Source organism: Vidua macroura, chromosome 14, assembly GCF_024509145.1.
Source record: "Vidua macroura isolate BioBank_ID:100142 chromosome 14, ASM2450914v1, whole genome shotgun sequence".
NCBI classification, from domain to species: Eukaryota; Metazoa; Chordata; class Aves; order Passeriformes; family Viduidae; genus Vidua; species Vidua macroura.
Window position 1 is genome coordinate 4,174,182 of NC_071584.1, and position 22,074 is coordinate 4,196,255.

The following is a 22,074-nucleotide window of genomic DNA, read 5'->3' on the forward strand; positions in this document are numbered from 1 at the left end:
AAAGGACAGCCGGTGTGTCCAGCATCACCCGGAGCAGGAATTCCCGGTTCCCAATCCCCTGCCCAGGGCTGTGCTCAGGGGCAGCCAGGCTAAACTCGGGATTCCTCTCCCTGATGTCCAGGATCAAAGCCTGGGATCAAATGGGGCTCTGTGTTCTCTTGGCTTTGGAAGAGAACACTGGGAAAAGAGGAGTTTCCTGGGATGTGAAGATAAATGACAATAAATTGCCCAAATCAGAGGGAGCCGAGCCCTGTTCTGAGCGAAGCAGGGCAAATATTGAAGATAAACAGGAAGGAGTCACTTCCCAGCTGCTCCTGCCTGTGGAATGAGCCCTGGATGTGGGGGGTGTGACCATTCCAGGTACCTCTGGCAGCACCTGCAGGGTCTGAACCGGCACAGGGCCCTGAGGAGGGGCAGCCTTAGGGGATCCTGCTGCTCCTGGAGAGCAGAGGATCATCCAAGAAAGATTCCAAACTATTCCACAACTCCTCTCCAAGTGCCAGTTGTGTTGGCTGGTGCCCAGTTAAGGAGTTGTTATTTTAATTTTAATTTTTGTTGAATTTTTGAGGGTGTGCAGCTCTCAGATGGTAAAATGCTTTTGAGTTCAGCGTTTGTCACCCTCAGGCACCATGGGCAGCATCCAGGAAGGAATCAGAAGGAATTCCAAAGCCTTCTGCCAGGAACATCCTCCTTCTCCATCCCAAAATCCAGCTTGCTCCTGCAGAGCAGCCCCTTGCAGCTGGAGGTGATGCAGGCAGGGAGAGCCTGGAGCATGTCCTTGGGTGGGAGAAGCTGTAATTCCCAAATCCTGAGCAGAACAGGGCTGCCTGCAGGTGCCAGATCCAGCTGGGAATGTTTGCCAGCTCCTTTTGGCACGGGCAGTGTCTCTGCAGCTCGTTCTGCTGAGGAGCCTCCAGAGAGCCGTGGACAGATTCCAGCTCCAACTGCAGCTCTGGCTCAGCCCCTCCCCTGCTCCCTGAGCTCTGCCTGTCTCCCGGGAATCTGGGATCCTGTGCAGGGAATGATGTGGGATTAGAGCCTTTTCCTGGCTGCCAGCTCTGCTCAGGGTCATCTCCCACTGTAGTGCTCTCCATGTCCCTGTGAGCACTTCCCTGAACACTTCCCTAAACATTTCCTTAAAAGCTTCCCCAAACATTTCACCAAACACTTCCCTGAACACTTCCCTGAACAGTTTACCGACCTGGCTCCATATAAAAGGAATGAAAATGTGGATCTGGTCTCCCCCCTCCACAGCCCCAAAGCCCAAGCAACTCAGGGAACTCCATCTCCCAGCCACTTGTAGGGTTCTGAAGAGCCAAATTCCCACATCTGCCCTGAAGCCATGAGGAGATTGGAGCTCATTTTGGACACCAACTCGATTTTATTGTTTGAAATGCCAGGGAAATTCAGAAATGTGGGGATTTCTGCTGGTCCTGAACAACACCCTGGACATCCTTTCTTGTCCTACCTGCTCCAGCTGTGCCTGTGCCACTGAGGATGTGGAACATCCCCTCCATGACCGTGGTGGGGACAGACTTGTGAACCTTCCAACATCTGCGTGGGCTTCACGAGCCACCTCTGCTCCTCGTTTGGGGAGCATGGACAACCCATGCCACTGCTGGAACAGCCCCCACCAGCCTGGAGAGCTCCTTCCCTGGAGTGGGAGCTGGGATCTGCTCTCAGAGCTGGTACTTCCTCAGCAGCTCGCTCTGCCACTGCCGCTTTTTGTTGGGAAAGGTGGCCGGGATCCGGATCCTGCGGAATTCCTCGATGCACTTGCCCAGCTCCGACTGCAGGGCCCAGCGCTCCTCGCTGCTGGCCGTGGCCGTGCCGGTTGCCGGCGTGGCCTCCACTCCGTTCTCCTTGACCGCTGCCCAGTCAGTGCCCCACTGCTGCTTCCTCAGGGAGCTGCACAAGTCCAGGGTGCTGGGCCGGGCTGGGCATTCCTCAGGAGCTTCTGGCCACGGCGGGGAGTTGGTGGGGCTGGGGTCCTTCACCGCTGGCTGAGCATCCCTGCTGGGGATGGGCTCCTCGGGGCCGGGGGGTCGGGCAGCATTCCTGGGGTCAGCCGGCTCCTGCCTTGTCCCAGGGCTCTGCCTCGGCTCCACAGCGTCCTCGAGGGCTGGGAAGGAAAGCAGAGGAGTGGGACATGAGGGACATGAGAGACCTGCTGGGAATTCTTTTAAAAGAATTCTTTTAAAATACACCTGGTGGCAGAGATACAAAACAAGGAACTAGCTATTCCTATTTAAAATCCCCCACCCTCCACTTTGCCCCCTGCACAGGAGCAGAAAATGTCAAGGGGGATCTTCTTTTTCCTTGAAAACTTCTGTAAGGACAGAGTCGGATTTTTTCCCCCCTTTTCCTTCCTCTTATTTTTTTTTCCCATTTTGACATTTGCTGAGCAGCTCCAGCTTGGCAGTTGCTGGAGGTGGGAAGCAGGAATGTCATCCATCAGCGAGCAGAACCCTTGAAGGATGGATTTTCTTTGGCAAATCTCCCTGGGAAGTTACAGGAATGAATCTTTACCCCAAATTCTTTGAGTGATGGGATGAAGCCTCAAAGCTGCTTTAATCATCTTATCTGTGAACCTGGGAGCTGCTTTTGGGAAACGTGGAGCTGAGGCTGGGGAATTTAAGCACCCAAATTCCCAGGAGGAGCCTCCAGCTGAGCTGGGGAATGAATTAAAATCCTTCAGTTCTTCTCCAGCATCTCAGCTCCCAGAGCATCCCATGACTGTGGCTGCTTCAGGATAACATTTATTTTCCAAAGTTTTCAATTTTACATCCCATTATTCCCATCTGAGGCACTGTTCAGGTCACCAGGCTGAGAGCAAATCCAGGTTTCCAGGGAATGGCTCCTGAATATTCCTCCTATCCCACCACCCTGATGTCCTTTGGGTGGTCTGGCAGGGCTGGTGCCAGGCTGCAAACTCACATCCCTACAATTTCCCTGCTCCGAATCTCAGAATCCTGGAATGGTTTGGGTGGGAGGCGACCTCAAAGCCCCTCTAGTGCCACCCCTGCTATGGCAGGGACACCTTTCACTGTCCCAGGCTGCTCCAAGCCCTGTCCAACCTGGCCTTGACACTGCCAGGGATCCAAGGGCAGCCATAGCTGCTCTGGGCACCCTGTGCCAGGGCCTGCCCACCTTCCCAGGGAACAATTCCCAATTCCCAAGATCCCATCCATCCCTGCCCTCTGGCAGTAGGAGCCATTCCCTGTGTCCTGTCCCTCCATGCCTTGTCCCCAGTTCCTCTCCAGCTCTCCTGGAGCCCCTCAGGACCTGGCAGGGGCTCTGAGCTCTCCCTGGAGCCTTCTCCTCTCCAGGTGAGCACCCCCAGCTCTCTCAGCCCGGCTCCAGCCCTGGAGCAGCTCCGTGGCCTCCTCTTTCCTGTTCTTTGGACATCCCGTTTTCTTCCTCAGGTTTGTCCTTCCTCCCATTTGAGCCCATCTGGCATTAAGGGGGTGTGACCCTCGGAAGGTCCAAGGACACCCCACAATCCCAGCTGCTGCTCTGGGAAAAGGGATCAGCCTGGCTGATTTGTCTGATCTTTTCTCCCACAGATTTTCCTTCCCCGGTACCACTTGTGCTTTAGAGCTCCAATTAAATTCAGCAGCGACACTTCCGAGCAACCCCGCGGAGCCGCTGGAATCCTGCTGGGGGCAATTACCGGCTCTTGGCGGCGGTTTTGTGGGAAGCATACACTGTCCCCACCGCGCGGCTCCGGGACAGCGCTTTGTTATTCCAGAGGCTGTGGCAGGGGCGGGAGCTCGGGCCCAGGCTCACAGCGCTACACTTGCTGCTCTCCCATGCTGCTTCCATCCCCAGGGATGTTGGAAGGTCATGGATGGGGGGAATAGAACATTCCTGGGTGATCCCAAATGAGGGATATTAAAATTCCTTCCAGCCTCTTAAACTTGGGCGATGTGGGAAAAAAAAAAAAAAAAAGATGGATAAAAGTTTCCAAACGAGCTGGAAGAGCATGTTGGGTTTGGGAAGCGTGGGAAGGGGGTACCAGGGTGCATCCCCAAGGTGTATCCTCAACATCCCAGTGCCCAATCCAAACCAGCTGCTCCTGTGCCAGCTACTGGATCCTGTCAATCTCAGGACTTGACTCTGCACGAATTGTTCTGTTTTATGGGATTAATCCAGCTGGGAACAGCACTGGGAGCTTCCCTGGGCCAATGTGCTCTGGTACCCAGGCCCTGGCACACGTCCTGGCAGTGCCAGTGGTGCCAGCTGGATCGCCAGGGAATCCTGATCCCTTGGCAGAGGGCACCAAGCTCAGGTGCAGAGAGTTGTTGGATCCCCAAACTCATGACACAGATGGCAGAAAACCCAGCTCGACTCTCCCTTGATTCTCCTTTTATAATCCATTCCTGCTGATGGAAAAGCTCAACAAGAAGCTGGGAAAAAAAAAAAAAAATCCAAACAGCAAAAAGGCACCTCCTGAAAAACCTTGGAGCCCTGGGAAAGTAATCCAGATTTTCCTCTGTCACATAGGTGCTGCCAGGAGGAGGCACGGTGGGGTCAGGGATTTCAGGGATTTTTCTAAGGGCTGAGGGTCCTTGGAGGGGAGGTTCCTGGGCTGGAAAAGAGCTGGACACTGGTACCTGCTGGCGTCGGTTCCGTGTGTTCCAGGGGTTGTCCACTCCCTGGAGTGTCCCATGGTGGGCAGAAGCTCTGCTCCCCTGTTCCTCCCAGGCTCTCTGTGAGAATAAGATTGGGAATTGCATAAATTATGGAGATGTGCTCACAAACATCACCCTGTGGGAATGGAGCTCACAAATCCATCTTCTGTAGGAATCTTGGAGTCCTGGAATGATTTGGGTTGGGACTGACCTTAAAGCTCATCCCGTTCCACCCCTGCCATGGCAGGGACACCTTCCACTGTCCCAGGGTGCTCCAAGCCCCATCCAACCTGGCCTGGGACACTTCCAGGGATCCAGGGGCAGCCCCAGCTGCTCTGGGAATGTGTGCCAGTTTTATAAGGATGTTCGACTGCAGGATCTCAGTCCATGTAGGGATAATGTAATTGCAGGAAATGCCCTGGAGATCCTTCATCTAAATTAAATCAGTGTTTGCCGAGTGCTTGTGGATGTCCACAGGCTGCAGGAATGGCTGGAATGTGGGAATGCTTCCAGCCTGGGATCCAGGGCTGGATTGCCTCATCCCTGGAAGTGTCCCAGGCCAGGCTGGACGGGGCCTGGAGCACCCTGGGACAGTGGATGATGTCCCTGCCCATGGCAGGGGGGGATTAGGTGACCTTTAAAATCCCTTCCAACCCAAGCCAGTCTGGGATTCTGTACCAGGACTCCTGAGCATGGGATGCTGCACAATTCCAACCCTTTTAGCCTTTAAATCCGCGTGTCTGTCAGGACTGACAGATGGAGATCTAACTCCAGCCACCTTTTGTTATCCAGGACTTCAATCCCTTGGAGCTGGAACAAACCCGTCCAAGGTTTTTGTACCTTTAAGTCCCGGCCAGCTCTCGCCGGGATCCAAATCAGCCCTGGCCTCTCCACCCCCTGAGCCGATATCCATCAGCACCTAATTACTGTTCCCGTTCATCCCATGGCGCCTTTCATCTCCAATTCCTCCTGATTCTCCTGATTTCCTGCCCTCCCTGGAGCTGGCAGGGCCCACGCCCAAGAGATGAGTGAGGGGAGCAGTGTTTGGGGCTGGAATTTTGGCTGCCTTCATCACAGTTGATTCCTGCAATTCAATCCATCCCCCGTACAGCTGTTCTTGTTTCCAAAACATTCCCTTTTTTTTTTTTTTTTTTTTTTTTTGGAGCTCTGTTGTCGGTTTTAGGCTGTTTCTTGTGGATCTGTGCAGTCCATTTTTTTTTTCCTGCTTATTTTTTATCCATATATAAAAATTAGACACATTTAGCAGTAGATATTCCCTGTCACTGATTAATTTAACATCTGCTCTAATCTGCTCCAGTTCTGGCATTCCCAGGAAAACAGAGAAAAGAACAACAAATCCCATCTCCAAAGGTCTCCCAAATTCCCTCTCCAAGGGTCTCCCAATCCCCTCTCCAAAGGTCTCCCAACTCTTGTTGCCTTCTCTCCATGGTCAGAAGTTTTGCTTTTCCCAGAGCTGGGATGCTGCAGTTCCTTGCCAAATCCTTTGGGATAACATGGATGGGATGAGCAGGAGGAGCTGTGGGGATCCTCTGGAAGTGCGGCCAGCTGAGGGGGACTGAAGCACAGCAGCTGTCCCAGAGCAGGGCTTTGCGTGGCTCCCCCTCGCTTTTCCAGAACAGCCACTCCAGCTTTATGGCCGGGGTGGGAATTATGACGGATTCAGACACCAGAGGTCAAATTCCGGTGGCGCCACAGAGGCCTGGGCTGATGGGAGCCAATGGAGCCACCCTGCTTTATATCACACATCTGGCTGGGGTGGAGGGCTTGGGACCACGTGGAGCAAAAGCAGCTTTCCCTCCTTGCCAAGCCCATCCATTTGGATAACCCTTTATTCCCCAAAAAGTTTTTTCAGGCCTGGCACAGCTGCCCAGGGCAGGGGTGGACTCCTCATTGCTGGAGGGATTTAAAATCCCTGTGGATGTGGCATTTGGGGATATCGGGTATTGCCACACTTGCGAATGGCTGGGCTACGGTCTTAGGGGTCTTTTCCCACATAAATCATTCCATGATTCTAAGACCTGCCTATTTATTTGGATTAGTGATCCGTAGTGTGGATGGCAAAGCTTTGCCAAGAATTCTTCCAAGGGGAGCATCTCCTGGTGAGCCTGAGCTGCATCCAACCTGGAATTGATGATCCCCACCTGGAATTGCTGATCCTCACCTGGAATTGTTGGTTCCCACCTGGAAGTGCCGATCCCTACCTGGAAGTGCTGGTTCTCACCTGGAAGTGCTTCTGCCGTGTCTCCCTTGAGGTCCAGGATGGGCTCGGAGGAGGACATGGGTTTTTTGGGGCTCTGCTCTGGTTCTGAAGGCTCAGGAACGGGAAGGCTGAGCCAGGAGCTTCCTAAAAATCAACACCCAAAGGAGAAAATCTTAGAAGGGAAATGATGCACAGGGAATGTGGGAAGAGTGGTGGATGAGAATAGAATCCAAAGCACCTCCCAGAGCGCCACGCTGGGTTCCCTGGGTGAGGAATGATCAGGAAAACTCCCAGTGCCTCCCAAACCCTTCTTGGGGTGATCCCTGAGCTTTGGGCAGTGCCTGTAACCATATCCCACATTTTCCACCAGGAACTGCTGTTCCTTACTTTGGTCCTACTCTCCTGCCTTTTTCCTATACCTTTCTATCCCTGCCTTTCCATACATTGCCTCATTTTCATGGATTTACAGACAGGGAGGAATACAAAGTGTTTATCCTACACTGGGATTAGTGCTTCAGCTTGCCATCGTTTTCTTCCCTGACATTTCCACACAGACACTTCCATTTGCCACACAGCCCAGATGAGCCTTGGATCCAGCTGCAGTTCCTACCCCATCCAAGGGATTTGCCTCTCCATGACTGAGCGTTGGAGCGGGATCATCCCATTGGCACAGAGAGCAGTAAATCCCCCGAATGCTCCAGTTCCACAGCTCTTCCCACCAGGCAGACAGGAAATCTTGGAATCATCACCCAGAAAGATCACCCTGGACGCCTTCCACTGTCCCAGGCTGCTCCAAGTCCCAGTGTCCAGCTTGGCCTTGGACACTGCCAGGGATCCAGGGGCAGCCCCAGTTGCTCTAGGTACCCTGTGCCAGGGCCTCACCTCCCTCCCAGCCAGGAATTGCTTCCCAATATCCCACCTAACCCTGCTCTTCCAGAGGTGGATGAAGACTTTCGCCAAGGCCACCCTGATTTGGGATAAAGGCAATCCTGCTCCACCTGGCCATGGGAAGCAGGGGATGCTCCAGCTCCCCAAACCCCCACAGCTGAGCAGGATTCTGTGTTCAGTGATTGCCAGAAACCAGGATAGCAGGAGACAGCCTGGCTGGGCTGGACCTCCAGGATCCAATATGATCCAGAAGAAGGAGCAGCCTCCAGGAGATGGCAGCAGGATCCCCTGTGCCCATGGCTTCTCTCATTAATTGTGGTTCCTGAGACAATTCCTGGCTCCTCCCAGGCATCCTGCTTCCCAGGACCACCAGCTTCATCCAGAGGCTCTGTGGTCACTGCCAGTGCAGCTGGAAATGTTCCATTCCTAATTCCAATTAATATCCCAGAGCAGCTGGTTTTGCAGCCAGTTAAGTCCCAAAGTCCTGGAGGAGGGAATCTGAGCTGAGCTCCATTCCAGTGGAGCATTCCAAAGCCTTTTGGGCAGAACAACACCTAGACAGGACACAGGGACGTGGCTTGGAATGGAATTCCTGGCACACAAGTGGAAGGGCAAAGGTTTTGTGTGGAATAAGAGCAGTGCTGAATTTCATTCATTTCAATCATTTCATTTGCACAGCTGAGCTTCTCCAGGTGCTCCCAAACATTCTAGCAGAGCTCCAGGGCGCTGCATTTCCACTTCCACGTGCTGACCTGCAGCCTGTGCTTATTAAAGATTTAAAGGCCAAGCTGTCAGCGCTGCTCTGGGGATGGACTTTTCCTCTTATAGCTCTGTCCCTCTAATTCTAATAGGATTGGGAAGAGGAGGCGGAGGCTGGAGCAGTGCCAGGAGCTGAGGGAAGGTTTGTTCCTTCCAGAGGCTTTGCACACTTTGGCGGAGCTTTCTGGAAGTTTGTTCCTCTTCCAGTGCCTCCCGTTGTCTCTCTGGGATTTTGGGTTAATCCCTGCTCCATCCTGGTTTTCCCTCATCCCAGGGAGAACAAAACCCCTTCCACATGCTGGCTGTCCGTGCTCTGCTCCGCTGGAAAAGCTGCATTTATCCCATTTTATTTCAGACTTCAGGTGGGCACTTGGTGCTTCCCAGGGTTTGGGAAGATTTCAAAGCCACCACTGGAAAGTGTTGGCTCAACTCCACTTCCAGCCTCAAATCCATGTTGTCCAACAAGCACCATGGCTTTGGGGACATTCCATGGATGTGGTGAAGGGATGGAAGCACAAAGCGCTGGAACCCTCGGGAATCACAGCCACTGCTGGAACTCAAATGCTTAGGATTCTTCCTTCCCCCACTCCCAGGTTTTTCCCAGGACATTCTTTTCCATGGATTTACCTGGAAGGCTGCAGTGCCTGGAGAGCTGCCTGGAGAGCTGGCCTCGCACAACAGGACCTGGAAACAAAGGAGAAGGTTTGGATCTGGATCCATGCTCCAAGATCATGGAATTCTGGTGATCTCCCTCCACACTTACGCACCCACGTGTGGGTCTGGGTCCTGCTCCAAAATCAGGGAATTCTGCTCTTCCACATCCACACCCCTGCTGGAGAGGGATGCAAGGAAAACAAGCACTGTGGTTGTATCCCATGAAAAATAATTCCCTGGGATTTTCCCCTTGGATGTGCCATGAGCCCAGCCAGGTTTTATGGTGCTTTTCCAAAATATCTGGGCTCCTCCCAATATTTCCTGCCTTTTGGAAGCTGGGAGTAACCTGACTCCCCCTTAATCCATGGGAAAGTTCTCCAGCTCAACCCCATCCCAATTTCAGCAAGAGTTGCCCCTGCATCAGCAAAACCTGGGAGCTGTTGGAAAGAGAATTTTGATCCCAGATGTCCTGTAGGGGCAGGGCCAAAGCAGTGTCCTGGTGCATCCCCTTCCCTAGGATTTGGGATCAGACCAAGCCTGGGCATCGCAACAGCCCAAGTTTTTTTCCACTGGAAAAGAGAAGGAGCCACCCTCGTGCTCCTTGGAAACCTGAGGAATATTTCCTGCTCTCCATCCCGAAAATCCTCAGCTGTGAAATGGGATCAACAACCAGTTTTCCACTCTCAGGGAAGGAGGGGAAGTCTGGAGTCATTCCCAAATGCTTTATGAATTCCATGGCTTTTGCTGGAAGCAAAGGGGGCTGGAATGAGGCAACTCTGCCTGGCTGGAGCTGGTTGCTGTTGGAGTTTTCCCTGGAAACCCATTAACACAACCTGGAGAGGGAGGTGAAAATTACCCTTAATACCAAAATATTGTTGGAAAGGGGGAAATTGGGATATTCTATGTGGGAGCTGAAGGAATAAACACATTTTTTACCAAAAAAGGGATTTTCTGCACTGTTTCCAGCCCTTCCTGAGAAATTTGCACCTGGTTCTAATTAACTCTAAAGCTTCATTAATGATCAGTTTGGCACCAGTCATAATTAATACCAAATGTGCATTTTAACATGGAATAAAAGGTTTACCTGAGCACATTTGCACATTCCATTTAGGAATTGTGGCTGTGTATTAATTAAACTGAAACCATAATTAAAAGCAGAATGAAAACCCTTCTAATAAACATGGCGGAGGGGGTGGGAATCCTTTGCTTTTATGTTCAGTCTACAAATTTGTGGATAATGGAGAGCAGTTTTTCCATTTTCCTGAGGACTCTTGGATAAAGGCCATCCAAGAGGCTTTTAAGGAAACTCTGGAGCCAAGGGGGGATTGTTGAACTTCCAGCATGGATTAAAAGCTTATTAAGGGAGAGAAAAAAGGGATGGAATCAAGACTTTGTTCCCAACATATAAATAATGGAATAATGGCACATTCCCAAGAGGCCATTTCGGGATGAAGGGCTTTTATTACCCAGGAAAGGGGGAAAGGGGAAACAGACAAGAGGAAAACGGAGGAAATGGAATCATGGGGTGGTGGAGGTTGGTGGGAAAGGACCTTGGGATCAGCTATGATGGTGAATCGTCCATTGGGATGCATAGAATGACCAACAGGACACAGGAATGTGCCTTGTCCCCTGGATGTTTCCTAAACCTTGGTGGGGTTTAAATCAACTTCAGAGACTCAGGAGAGAGCTGGGAATGTTCACCTGGGGAAGGGAAGGATCCAGGGAGAGCAGGGCCAGGAGGGGTTTTATCCTTGGTTTGTTTGGGTTTTTTTTCTTTTTTTTTTTTTTTTCTTTTTTTTTTTTTTTTTTTTCTTTTCTTTTTTTTTTTTGTGGAAGAATTAATCAGGAAATTGCAGCACTCTGGGCTTTAAGGTTGGAGTTAAATCCCTTTCAATCAGTGGCTCCAAGCTCCTCCTATTATTTAAATAATGGCTTGGGATTTTTGTTTGATTTCATTTTGGTCTTCGGGGCAAAAAGAGAAAAAAGAAACCCCACAAACAAAATAAACCAACCAAAAGAAACTTCCATGGGTCAACATGGAAGAGCTGCTCTGAGCACACCCGAGGTGCTCCAGCTGTTCCCAGCCCCCTCCAACGCTTTCATCCAAGACCCAGTTAATTATCTGGAGTACATGGAGCTGCTGATCTCATCTGGGACATCCATGAGCACGGGAGGTCACAGTGACCACTCTGAGCTCCAGATATTGGATACTAGGAAGGAATTCCTGGCTGGGAGGATGGGGACGTGCTGGGATAGAATTCCCAGACCAGCTGTGGCTGGCCCTGGATCCCTGGAAGTGCCCAAGGCCATGTTCAAGGGGGTTTGGAGCAGCCTAGGACAGTGGAAGGTGTCCCTGCCATGGCATGGAATGGGATGGGCTTTAAGGTCTCTCCCAGTCCAAAGTATTCCATAATTCCAGGCCTGCTGCTGCTGCAGGATCCTGTGGGAGCACAAGCAGGGCAGGTGGGATCAGCCCCAGCTGGAAGGGGCAGATCCCAGAGGGAGAAGGACGGAATGGAGGAAGGTTCCTCCCCCAGAAGGAACCAGCCTCTCTGGGATATCCACCAGCAAACCTGGGAACAAACCTGGGAACAGAGCTGGGAACAAAACAGAGCTGGGAAGAGAGCTGGGAGCAAACCTGGGAACAGAGCTGGGAGCAGAGCTGGGAACAGAGCTGGGGCTAGACCTGAGAACAAAGCTGGGAACAAACCTGGGAACAAACCTGGGAACAGAGCTGAGAACAGAGCTGGGAACAAAGCTGGGAACAAACCCGGGAACAAACCTGGGAATAAACCTGGGAACAGAGCTGAGAACAGAGCTGGGAACAGAGCTGGGAACAAACCTGGGAACAGAGCTGGGAACAGAGCTGGGAACAAACCCGGGAACAGACCTGGGAACACGGGGAGGATTCCTGGCCCCTGCCAAGGCTCGGTGACAGCAGCTAGGACAGTTTGTCCTTCATTACCATGACACTGCTAGATGACCTCAGCTCCGGAGGGAGAGGAACCACTCACGGTGGAGATCCCTGGTGCCAAAACCTCATTCCTCATCCAAATACAAATGAATCCCATTGGAAGGAAGCAGCTGCGCTTTCCAGGGGCAGCGGTTTGCTGGAGGGGGATTAAAACCAGTCCGAAATGTCAGGAATTGGGAGGAATATTTAACATCAGCACCTTATCGCAGCCCCTCACTGCCTGCTCCACTTTCCAGCCTGCTGAAAGTGCTTTCCCAGCCCCTTTTGCTGACTTCGGGAAGACCGGGAATCCTTCCAAACCAGGACCTGGGGATTTCAGTTCCCCTGGAGCCAAATTCCAGTCAAAGGCTGCGGCACGGAGTTAATGGGGTTGTGTTAAATCCCCTCCAGGCACGCAAAGGACAATAATAATTTGGGAATAAAATGGAAAATGTTGGCTGCGCCCTCGCTTCCCTCGGATTTGGAGCTGCTCTGTTGAAGCGACTGAAGGCGGTGACAGTGACAGGGATGAGGAGCTGGGAAAGCAGCTGGGGATTTAAAGGGTTCAAGAGCTGCAGGAAGAATCGGGAGTCCCGAAAGTCAGGGAGGCTCTGCCTACTCCGAAATCCCTGCTGGGATCTCTTGGAGTGATGGAAGCCCGTGGCTGCTCCTGCCGGCGGTGGCTCTGGGGGAGCAGTTGGGTTCCCCTCCCCGGACATGGGCATTTTTAGGGTGCCAGGTTTGCTGCTGCATCCCCCAGACGCCAAGGGGATCCCGTGGGAGCCAAGGCATCCCGGGATCCATGGAAAAAACCCTTTCCTGGGAGGCCCCTGGGCTCCGTGGCAGCAGAGAGGAGCAGGGGAAGCTTTAGCGGAGGGAGGTTGCAAAACAATTTCCTGTTTACTTCTCTCTTTTCTCAGTTAAATGCAGACTCTGCTCCTGAAATGTCACTTGTGCCCTCTCCCTGTCCCCTGTCATCCCTTTCCTTCACCCTCAGACCCTGCCCTCCGCACCCATCCCGGCTCAGGATCCCTGCAGCTGGAAAAGGCCATTCCCCAGGCTCCTCAGTGGCATTTAATCCTCGGAGTTGATTAAAGCGGTCCATTAAGAGCAAATTAGGGAGTAATGGGAATAATGGCTGTGCTCAGGGAGTGACTCAGGGAGAGGGGACAGCCCCGAATGAGCTCTAATCCCTTGTTCTGCCGGAGAGGGGAAGGATTTGGGTTTATCCTGTTTTTTTTTTTTTTTTGGCTGGAAGTCTCAGCTCTAAGGAGCTGATCCCCATGTGGGGCCAAGCAGGGAAACACGGCGGGGTTTGGTTTATCCTGCCCGGTTAAAAACAGCTGGAGTGAGCCAGGGAAGTGTTGGGTGGGGCTTGGAACAACCTGGGATAGTGGAGGGGGCCCTGCCCATGGAACTGGATCAGCTCTGAGGTCCTTCCCAATCCAAACCATTCCATGATTCCAGGACAATATTCCATGGTTCTCTCAGTGCTTGTGGGTCCAGATGTGGGCAGGCTGTGCTTCACCAGAGCGAGGATTTCCCCACATCCCAGAGGGGAGAGAACTCCTGGAATATCCTTTCCATGGCTCCCAGCAGAGCTCTGCTCTCTGGGACACCCAATAAGGAGCTCAAAGGACTCATTTCCTCACACTGTGCCTGGGGAAACTGAGGCAGGGCAAGCTGGGAGAGGCACAAGCCCCAGTTTGAGGTTGTTTTGTTGTCCCTTTGGGTTCTCCAGGTCCCCAAAACTTCCTGTGCACTCCTCATCTGATCCAAATAAACACTCCCTGTCCGGCCAATCCCACAGCACAGGGCTGGCCTAAGGAAAACTTGATTTTTTTCAATTTCCTTTATTTATTCTTTCCATCTTTGAGCCTTAAACATTTGGGCTTTGTTTGGGTTTTCGGGGCTGGGCCCTCCCTAGTCCCAGAAAGGGCCCCAAACCAAAGCCAAACAAACCTCGATCCCTGTAGGGGCCATTCCTGAAGGGTTGGACTGGATGATCCCTGTGGGTCCTTTCCAATTTGGAATATTCCATGGTTCTAACTGGATGGGAACTCAAAAGCTGAATTTTGAGGGAAAAATCTGATTTTTTTCAGGCAGCTTTCCTTGTGAAATGGCCCCAAAATCTGCAGCCCCTCATGCCTGCTCCTGGTGGGAAGGGGCTGTTGTTCCCTGGGAGGAACATTCCTGGGATTTCATGCCAGGGAACAGGCTGCTCCTCCTGCCTGCTTCCCACAGGGCTCCTTGGAATGATGGCACAGGACCATGACAAGGCCAGGCTCCATCTCCCTTCAAAATTCCAGATCCCAGAATCCCAGACTGGTTTGGGTGGGAAGGAACCTTAAATTCATCCCTGATGGGAGTTTTTAGGGGTGTGGGGGTGAAGGAAGGATTCATCCCTTAGGATGCTGGTGGCTCTGCATGCTGGTGGTTTTATCCCACCAGGATTTATCCTGGAGAAGAGAAAGGAGGGACAGCAAACATTTGGGATGCAGGGGTTGTGCTTTGGCTCCAAAGTGATTCAGCTGGAATCTGGTTTAGGTTATTTGCAGGAACATCTTTCCCTCAGATCCTGCCCAGCTCTCCTGGAGCAGGAGGGGAAAATTCCCAGCCATCCATCACCTGCAATGAAGGAAAACATTTTGGACTGCCAGAGCCTTTGAAGGAAACCACCTGAACATCTCCAAGTCCAGCCTGCTTAAGCTCAGCACAAAATGTCAGCGCAGGTTGAACGAGATTTATTTGGCAAATTCTCCGGCACTCACCAGAATCCAGCACATCCAACAGCTCCCAAAACTTCCAAGAGACTCAGACACTCCTCTGCCTTCCCCCTCCTGCTCCCCACAGCCCTGGGAAGGAAGCCCAGAGGTCTCTCTGTGGTCAGAACACAGCAGCTGCAGCTGCTAAACTGAGCCTAAACCCTTTTTTTTTGTTAAACTCCTCCTAAACAAAGCATCCAGGCTGCAGTTTCTGCACCAGGAATTGGGAAATCCCCCCGCTCTCCGGTGTTTTTTCCCAGTGCTGGATGCCCATGTTGTTAAAGGGAGTTTTTGGGGGTTTGTTTTTAAAATAAATAAGATTTTGGACAGGTTGGAGGGAGCTTGGAGCAGCCTGGGATGGTGGAAGTGGTCCCTGTTTCTGGCAGGGGGTTGGACTGGACTGGATGAGCTTTAAGGTCCTTTCCAAGGCAAACCATTCCCTGGCTATTTGAGAGGTTGGTTCCAACTTCCAGCTGCTTCTCCCCGCTCTGTGCTCCTCCATCACCAAATCCTTTCTATCTCAACATTCCATCAAATCCCTTGGATTTTTGTGGCAGGATGGGATTTCAGGACTGGGAATGGGATTTTTGTGTCCCCCTCTAACCCCCAGAAGAGCCTCCTTGCCCTCTTCCCCATCCCATGGGATTGAGATGCTCCACAAGGATGGGGAGAGCTCAGCTTTGGGACTCCTCTGCCTCCAAAGGGTGCCCCTGGAGAGGGGCTGGAGCCAGGCCCAGGACACAAAGTGCTTCCAGATGTTCTCCAGGGGTGGCAGAAGTGCCTGATGGAGAAAGATGGGATTTGGCTTTTCCTTAAGCTCAGTTTTTGTGAGGAGCAACCGGCAATTTGTGGGCAGGTGCCTGCCTGGGAAGGCAGAGCCAGCCCCAGCTCCTGTTCTGCCTCCCTCCCACCAGGGTTTTATTTTGGGATGGAGGATTTTCCAGGAATCTCGAAATGAGAGGCTGGGTTTTGCTCCCCCGTGGAGGGAAGCACCCTTGGGAAGCTGGGAGCTCTTTAGGGGAACGTTCCTTGGTGTGTGCTGAGCTCTGCGGTGAGGGCAGGCGCCTTCCCCAGGGACCCACAGGGATCTGCTGCCTGGACACCCCGTGGGACCTCATTGCCTTAAAACCCATCCCAAACCCATCCCAGCTCTCAGCTCTTGTTCCCAGCAGGATGAGAAAAGCTGCTGAGTCCTCAGTGCAGGGCAGATTTCAATAATCCCAGGAATCCCTCCCAGCCCCTGTTTTCCCAGACAAGGTGGATAATCCCCCCTGGCACGTGCCAGCCACCCCTGCTCCAGGTGTGCTCTGCCCACGTGCCCACCCTCGGGTTGCCAGCATTCCCAGGGATGAGCTGGGGCATCCCAAACCTCTCCCCAGCCCTGGAAATGCAGTGGGTGGGGAGGATCTCGGGATGGAACTCCTGGAAAAGAGCGGGATGCTGCCACGGCACCTCCAGCAGCACCTGGAGCTTGGCTTAAGCCAGTTTGCACTGGCAGAAAGCTGAGGAGCAGGATCCTGTCCTCTTGGTGGGAAGGAAAAACCACCTCCAAGTCCAAATCCAGCAGGGAAGGAACTGGACAAGGCTGGAGTTTCCCTAGGGACAGCCTGGGGGTGGGAGGTGCTGGGGGGAGCACAAGGACAGAAGAAGCAGAGCAGCTCCGGGCGATTTGGACAAGCCCAAGGGATGGCCCAGCAGGAGCTCGGGCTCTGGGAATCACAGAAATATGGGAATATTCCCAGGAAAACCAGGCAGCATCAGGGAATTTGTTCTCCACTGTCTCCCTGAGGCCCTGAGAGCTCCCAGCTCACTCCAGCCATTCCCTGCCTGGTTCTTCCCAGCTTGCCAGCATTGTTCAGAGGAGGAGACCTCCCTGAGATGCTTTTCCATGCCACCATTTCCCAGCAAATTTGATCTATTTGATCCAAGATCTTTCCTGGGGATCAAATGAGCCAGGTTCTCCTCCCATGACAAGAACACTTTTCCTATAAATAAATGCATGCAAGGAAAAGAAACAACCTCAAATCAGGTGCATTTTTGTGGAGATGGATCTCAACAAAAGGATTTTTTCATGAAGTCTCAGTTTCCAGGAAAACCATTGGGCTCTGGAAGGATTCAGGAATAACTCCTGCTCGTGTTTCCTGTGGGGGTCAACCCTGATCCCAGAACCTACCACATCAAAACCCCTGGAATGGTGACTCTGCCATTCTGGTTTCTCCCTCAGGCAAAAATTTCTCCTCCCAAGAGATCAATTTTTCAGCCCAGTTCCAGTGGGGATAAACATCAAAAGAGCCCATTTTCCACAAGGCAGCAATTTCTTTTCCCAATCCTACTTAGGAAAACCTTGAGTTCAGAAAGATAAAGCAAATATGGAATGCAGATCCCCTCCCCCTTTATTGAAAGGTTTTCTTTGTGTGCACACAGAGCTCAAGTTCCTTTTTATTGTCTTTTTTAAAGCCTGTTGTCATTTCCTCTTCCAGAGGTTGTTGGAATGAGGAACAGGACCGTGAACAATGTCAAAATACCGTTTTTGCCTTCCCCTTCTTCAGGAGAGAGGGAGAACCTGGTCTGAAACTTTTCCCTCCTCTCCAGGAAGGAGCTGCAAACCTTCGTCCCACATGAATGACAACCAGGAACGGCCCCTTGGATGCTGTCCAGCCAGGGAGGAGATCCTGAAGTTCCTGCTCCAGGAGCTTCACAGGAGCAGGGATGGGTGGTGGGAGCAGGGATGGAGGATGGAGGAGCAGGGATGGAGGGTGGAGGAGCAGGGATGGGTGGTGGAGGAGCAGGGATGGAGGGTGGAGGAGCAGGGATGGGTGGTGGGAGCAGGGATGAAGGGTGGAGGAGCAGGGATGGAGGGTGGGTGCCTTGGGTGGATGTTGGATGTCAGGAATGGGTGGTGGGTGCCAGGAATGGGTGGCAGAGAACCAGGGGACAGGCAGAGGCAGCAGACAGGGACATCAGGGACATCAGGCTCACCTCCCCTGCAGGCTGAGGCCATGTGCCAGAGCTGGGGCTGGGCATCACCCAGCGCTGGGCTTGGGGATGTGCTGCCCTGTGATCCTGCCCAGCAGGGACAGGAGGGGCAGAGCAGAGGCTCCGATAACTTTGTGTTCCTTCCTTCCATCTCCTCTTGGAGCCCCCTCAGCAAACTTCCCCTGTCCTGTGCCAGCTGGACATGTGGACACACGGCCACCCCAGGCTGTCCCTTTATTCTGCATCACCCAGTGGGGGAGAGCAGCAGCAGCTCCATCTCTGGAGGAGCTCCCTCTCTCCAGGAGGGCCTGGAGAGCTGAGATTGGAGACACCTCATGGGAGATCACCAAAATGGCCAAAATTCCCTTTGCTGGGTGAAGTTGTGGCCTGAACACCACTGGAGCATTCCAACCATGATTTCCATCATCCCCGTGATTCCCATTGTGCTCCCAAGAAAAAAATGAAGGGACTTTTTGGCTGACAAGGCTCCAAGGAGCTGGAGAGCTGTATAAGGATTTTACACCCCCGAGAACATCGAGCCTTCCCTGCTCCCCCCCACCTCCCTCACAGAACATCTGCCCCTCCCACCCTCCCCAAAATCCCCCCCAAAATCCCGCCTGAAGCATCCCAGATCCGTGGTGATGTCTCAGCTCAGAGCTGCAAGCACAGGGGGAGCCTCTCCCCTGCCAAGCGCTGCCAGTCTCAGGCTAAGCTGCTTACAGAGCTCCTGCCAATCCAGCCGTGCTGCCAGGCTGCCACTTCCCAACCCCCACCCCCTCCCTGCCTCTGCTTCCCACCTTTCCCATGTCTTTATCCCAACGATTCCCCTCCGAACCCCCTTGGCAGGTCCCAGTGTGTGCAGCAGGATCCCGTGAAGCTGCACGGGACAGAGAGCCCAGTCCAGTGTCCAAGCCCATCCAGCTGCAGGAATGCCAGCCCAACGCAGTGTCCAGTGTGTCCCACCCAACCCACGTCCACAGCAGTGTCCGAGTCCACGTATCCAGGGAGGGTTGGGAGTGACTGCAGAAGTCACAGAGAGGGAGGAAGGTTGGTGGTCAGCAGCTGCTACAAGGAAGAGCTGGGCAGGATTCAACTTGGAGCAAGGAGGAGGGAAAAAACCCAAGAACCAACTGAAAAGGAGGCAGAGGGAGGACGCCAGGATTCAGGGATGGATCTCTACCTTCTAGGCCACAGCCAGCAAGGGACGGGAAAGGGATGGTCAGTGGTTGGTTGGCGGAGGTTTGGTTGTGTGTCACTCACGATAGAAAACATATTCGGTGTAAGAGGTCCAGATCCTGTCGTCCGTCTGCTCGTGGGCGAAGGCACAGGTGCCCGTGGAGTTGCAGGCCACCATGTGGAAGCCGGCATCGGCCAATTTGTCAAAGGCTTGCTCCAGGAAGTTGAATTTGAGGTAGTACCTGGACGTGTACTTCTCCGGGGGCCTGTCGGGGTCCCTGCTCTCGTTCAAGGTGTCCCCAAAGACCTCCTTGGCCAGCGAGGTCTTGCCGCACACCATGATCCGGGCCACCCTGCGGAACTTGGCGTCCGTCTGGCTGTCCCTGCCCAGCGTGTAGGAGCCGCGGTAGCCGATGGTGATGAACCCTGCCCTGCGGCCCTCGGTGCCGGCAGCACCGGACACAGCGCTGGGCAGCGCGGTGGCGGCCGAGCTCAGGCCACGCGCGGTGTCCGCGCCGGGGGACAGTTCCTCGGGGTCGCTCTGGCAGGGATCATCCCCCAGGGAGTTCTGCTCGCTGAGCTTGGGCACCAGCAGCTTCACCAGCTCCGGCAGCATGAAGTACTCGGCCTCGCGCTGCAGCCGGCCGCGCTCCGGGAAGTGCTCGGGCAGCACCAGCTGCTGGTCCCTCATGTAATCCAGGATGTAGCGGAACAGGAACCCGTCCCGGTCCACGAAGAAGCGGCCCTTGCTGTCACGGGCCAGCGAGCGGGCGTTCTTCTGGGTGAACATCTCCCAGAGCAGTGAGCCAGGCACGCTGACCAGCGTGGGGTGCCGGGTGATGTACACCTGTCCCCCCACATTCAGCTCGATGATGTCAGGGAAGGGGTTGCTGTCCTCGCTGCCTTTGGCACAGCTCACGGGGTCTGCCAGGGCCATGGTGAGCTCCTGCTGCTCCCACCTGCAGCACAAATGGGTCAAAACCGTGTTAGAACTGCCGGAAAACACAGCCCATTGCCCTGATCCCAACTGACTGCAGGGCATCCCAAGGGGCCCCAAGCCATCGCCCCAATCCCAGGTGATTGGAAATGATCCCAAGCCAGATCACACATGGAATCATAGAATTGTTTCGATTGGAAAAGCTCTCTAAGATCATGGAGTCCAACCCAGCACTGCCAAGCCACCACTAAATGCCTGCTTTGGATCAGCAGGCAGGGCAGGACCAGATCCTTGTCTCTCCAGGAGTGTGGAAGTCATCTCTCTTCCCCAGTCCCTGGCTCTTGGAACAAGCAGCATTATCCAAAGCCACCTCCCCTACCGTGGCACACTGCCTGTAGTCTGACCGTGCCATCTCCACCTGAGCTCTCGAGGCAGCAGAGGGGCTCGGCCCTTCTGCCCAGGAAGGTGCAGGGACGTGGAGCTGCTGTCAACAACAGGAAAGGCAGGGCTGTCACACCCTGGGGACCTGCCAGCCCTGCATCCTGCGGGCAGGAGCAGCTGCCGAGGGAGGAGTTCCCGGTGCAGGGGCCCCGCTGAGCCGGGGCTGGAGGGGTTGTCGTGCCACACAAGGAGCACCCCGGGGCTGGGGAAAAGCGGCACCAGCTCCCTGAAGGATAGAGGGACAGAGCCTTTTGGCACTCTTGCTCTGTCCTTGTTCGTGGAAAGTGCTCAACACGGACTTGCAGCCAAGCTGGGAGACAGCAGAACCTCTCCAAGGGGCTGGGACCAAGACAAATCCTGGGCTGCTGCTACAGCAATTGTTCTGTGGCAGATGCCACGGATTTATACATTTTCCAAAGGCAAGCCAGTTCTTGGATGTCTCTTGACACTGCAAATCAGCAGCTTACATAAACCTGGCTCAGCAGCCAGAGCCTGGATCCATGCCGTGCTCTGTGCAGGTATTTGGGAGACCATGGAGAGAAGGGGTTCCCTGGGCTGACCTCCAGCTCTGTCCCCTCCCTGGGTGATCTCAGTGCTGCCCTGGGTCTGCTCGGAGGTTGGGATCCCCCACGACTGGTCCCACACCCAAGGATCAGCCCAAGGGCTCTCCCCATCCCCATGTCCTGCCGCAGAGACTGCCAGGAGCTGCTCCAAAGAATCCCAACACAAATTTCGGAGCAACTAAAGGACAAAGATGGAACTCTATGGGCACTTTCGGGCACGGGGGCAGAGCTGAGCCAGCGTTTCACGGCCACACTCCTCCTCCCGTCTCACAGGGAGAACCGTCTTTGAACAAGGAGTTACTTGGGCAAGGAAGAGACAGAAGGATGGAAAGAGGATCAGCGCGTTCCCGGCTTCCCGGTCCCCTCCCGCAGTGGCTCTGGGTCCCTTTTCCTGGCGATTCCATGCCCACGGCACGGCCCAGCGGGCAGGAGCCGCCCGTGCCCGGAGCGGCCCCCTTTGTCAGGTTGGGGGGCCTGCCCATGGTGGGCTGGGGGCTCGGGGGGGACTGGCAGAGCGGCCCCGCTGTCCCCTCTGCCCGCCCCAGGCGCGGACCCGGCGGGGACAGCGGCGGTGACAGCGGCGGGAACCTGAGCGGGGACAGCGGCGGGGACAGCCTGGCTCAGCCCTGCAGCCGTCCCAGCGCTCCCCGGCCGGGGGACCCCGACCCCGCCGCCCCCGTTACCTCGGCAGGGCGGCCCGGCCGCTCCGCTGCGCTCCCCGGCGTGCTGCTCCGGCCGCGCAGCTCCCGCCGCTCCTCTCCGCCCGCCCAACCCTGGCTCCGCCGTTTTATGACCGGGAAGGCGGCAAGGGCCGTCCCCCGCTGTCCCCAGGACCGCCTTTCTCCCGCCTCCCTCCGCCTCCATTCGACCAGCCCCCGCCGTCCCCGCATCCCCTGCGCCCGCATCCCCCATCCCCGCATCCTCGCCGCTCTGCTACCGGCCGGGAGTGACTGGGGAATTTCAGGGGCACCCTCGCCATCGCCTGGGAATGCACCGGCGCTTGTAAAAAAGGAGGGAAAGGGACTTCTAACGCGGTGAGATGGTGCCAGGACAAGGGGAACAGTTTTAAATGAAAATAATGGGGATTTAGGTGGGAAATCCCTGTGA

The 22,074-nt window shown here is 54.3% G+C and overlaps 3 protein-coding genes across 5 annotated transcripts in view; 1 reads left to right on the top strand and 2 right to left on the bottom strand.

Annotated features, from left to right (window-relative positions):
- Positions 1–1,380: 1,380 nt before the first annotated feature.
- Positions 1,381–6,245, bottom strand: LOC128814646 (uncharacterized). Of its 2 annotated transcripts, XM_053990692.1 has the most exons (3): positions 5,475–6,245; positions 4,617–4,712; positions 1,381–2,122 (listed from the first exon to the last, which is right to left on the bottom strand). In XM_053990692.1, the coding sequence occupies exons 1-3, from the start codon at positions 5,545–5,547 to the stop codon at positions 1,680–1,682; spliced, it is 612 nt and encodes a 203-aa protein (XP_053846667.1). In that variant the 5' UTR covers positions 5,548–6,245; the 3' UTR covers positions 1,381–1,679. The 2 variants fall into 2 exon arrangements, with proteins under 2 accessions (XP_053846667.1, XP_053846668.1); XM_053990693.1 differs by lacking the exons at positions 4,617–4,712; positions 5,475–6,245 and adding an exon at positions 3,674–3,867.
- Positions 6,246–9,047: 2,802 nt separating this feature from the next.
- LOC128814643 (BTB/POZ domain-containing protein KCTD12-like) lies at positions 9,048–21,712 on the bottom strand. 2 transcript variants are annotated; one of them, XR_008439441.1, is made up of 3 exons: positions 21,651–21,712; positions 18,648–19,985; positions 9,048–9,186 (listed from the first exon to the last, which is right to left on the bottom strand). XR_008439441.1 is itself a non-coding variant. In XM_053990685.1 (2 exons), exon 2 carries the CDS (start codon positions 19,961–19,963, stop codon positions 19,103–19,105), a length of 861 nt encoding a protein of 286 aa, XP_053846660.1. In that variant the 5' UTR covers positions 19,964–19,985; positions 21,651–21,712; the 3' UTR covers positions 18,462–19,102. The 2 variants fall into 2 exon arrangements, 1 of the variants encoding a protein (XP_053846660.1); XM_053990685.1 differs by lacking the exon at positions 9,048–9,186 and having other exon boundaries at positions 18,462–19,985.
- The window catches only part of LOC128814558 (exocyst complex component 1-like), a 31,446-nt gene continuing 30,741 nt past the window's right edge, over positions 21,370–22,074 (top strand). Inside the window, exon 1 of the mRNA XM_053990502.1 lies at positions 21,370–22,001. Within this exon, the coding sequence (XP_053846477.1) occupies positions 21,370–22,001 (632 nt within the window). The remainder of the gene's footprint in view (positions 22,002–22,074) is intronic.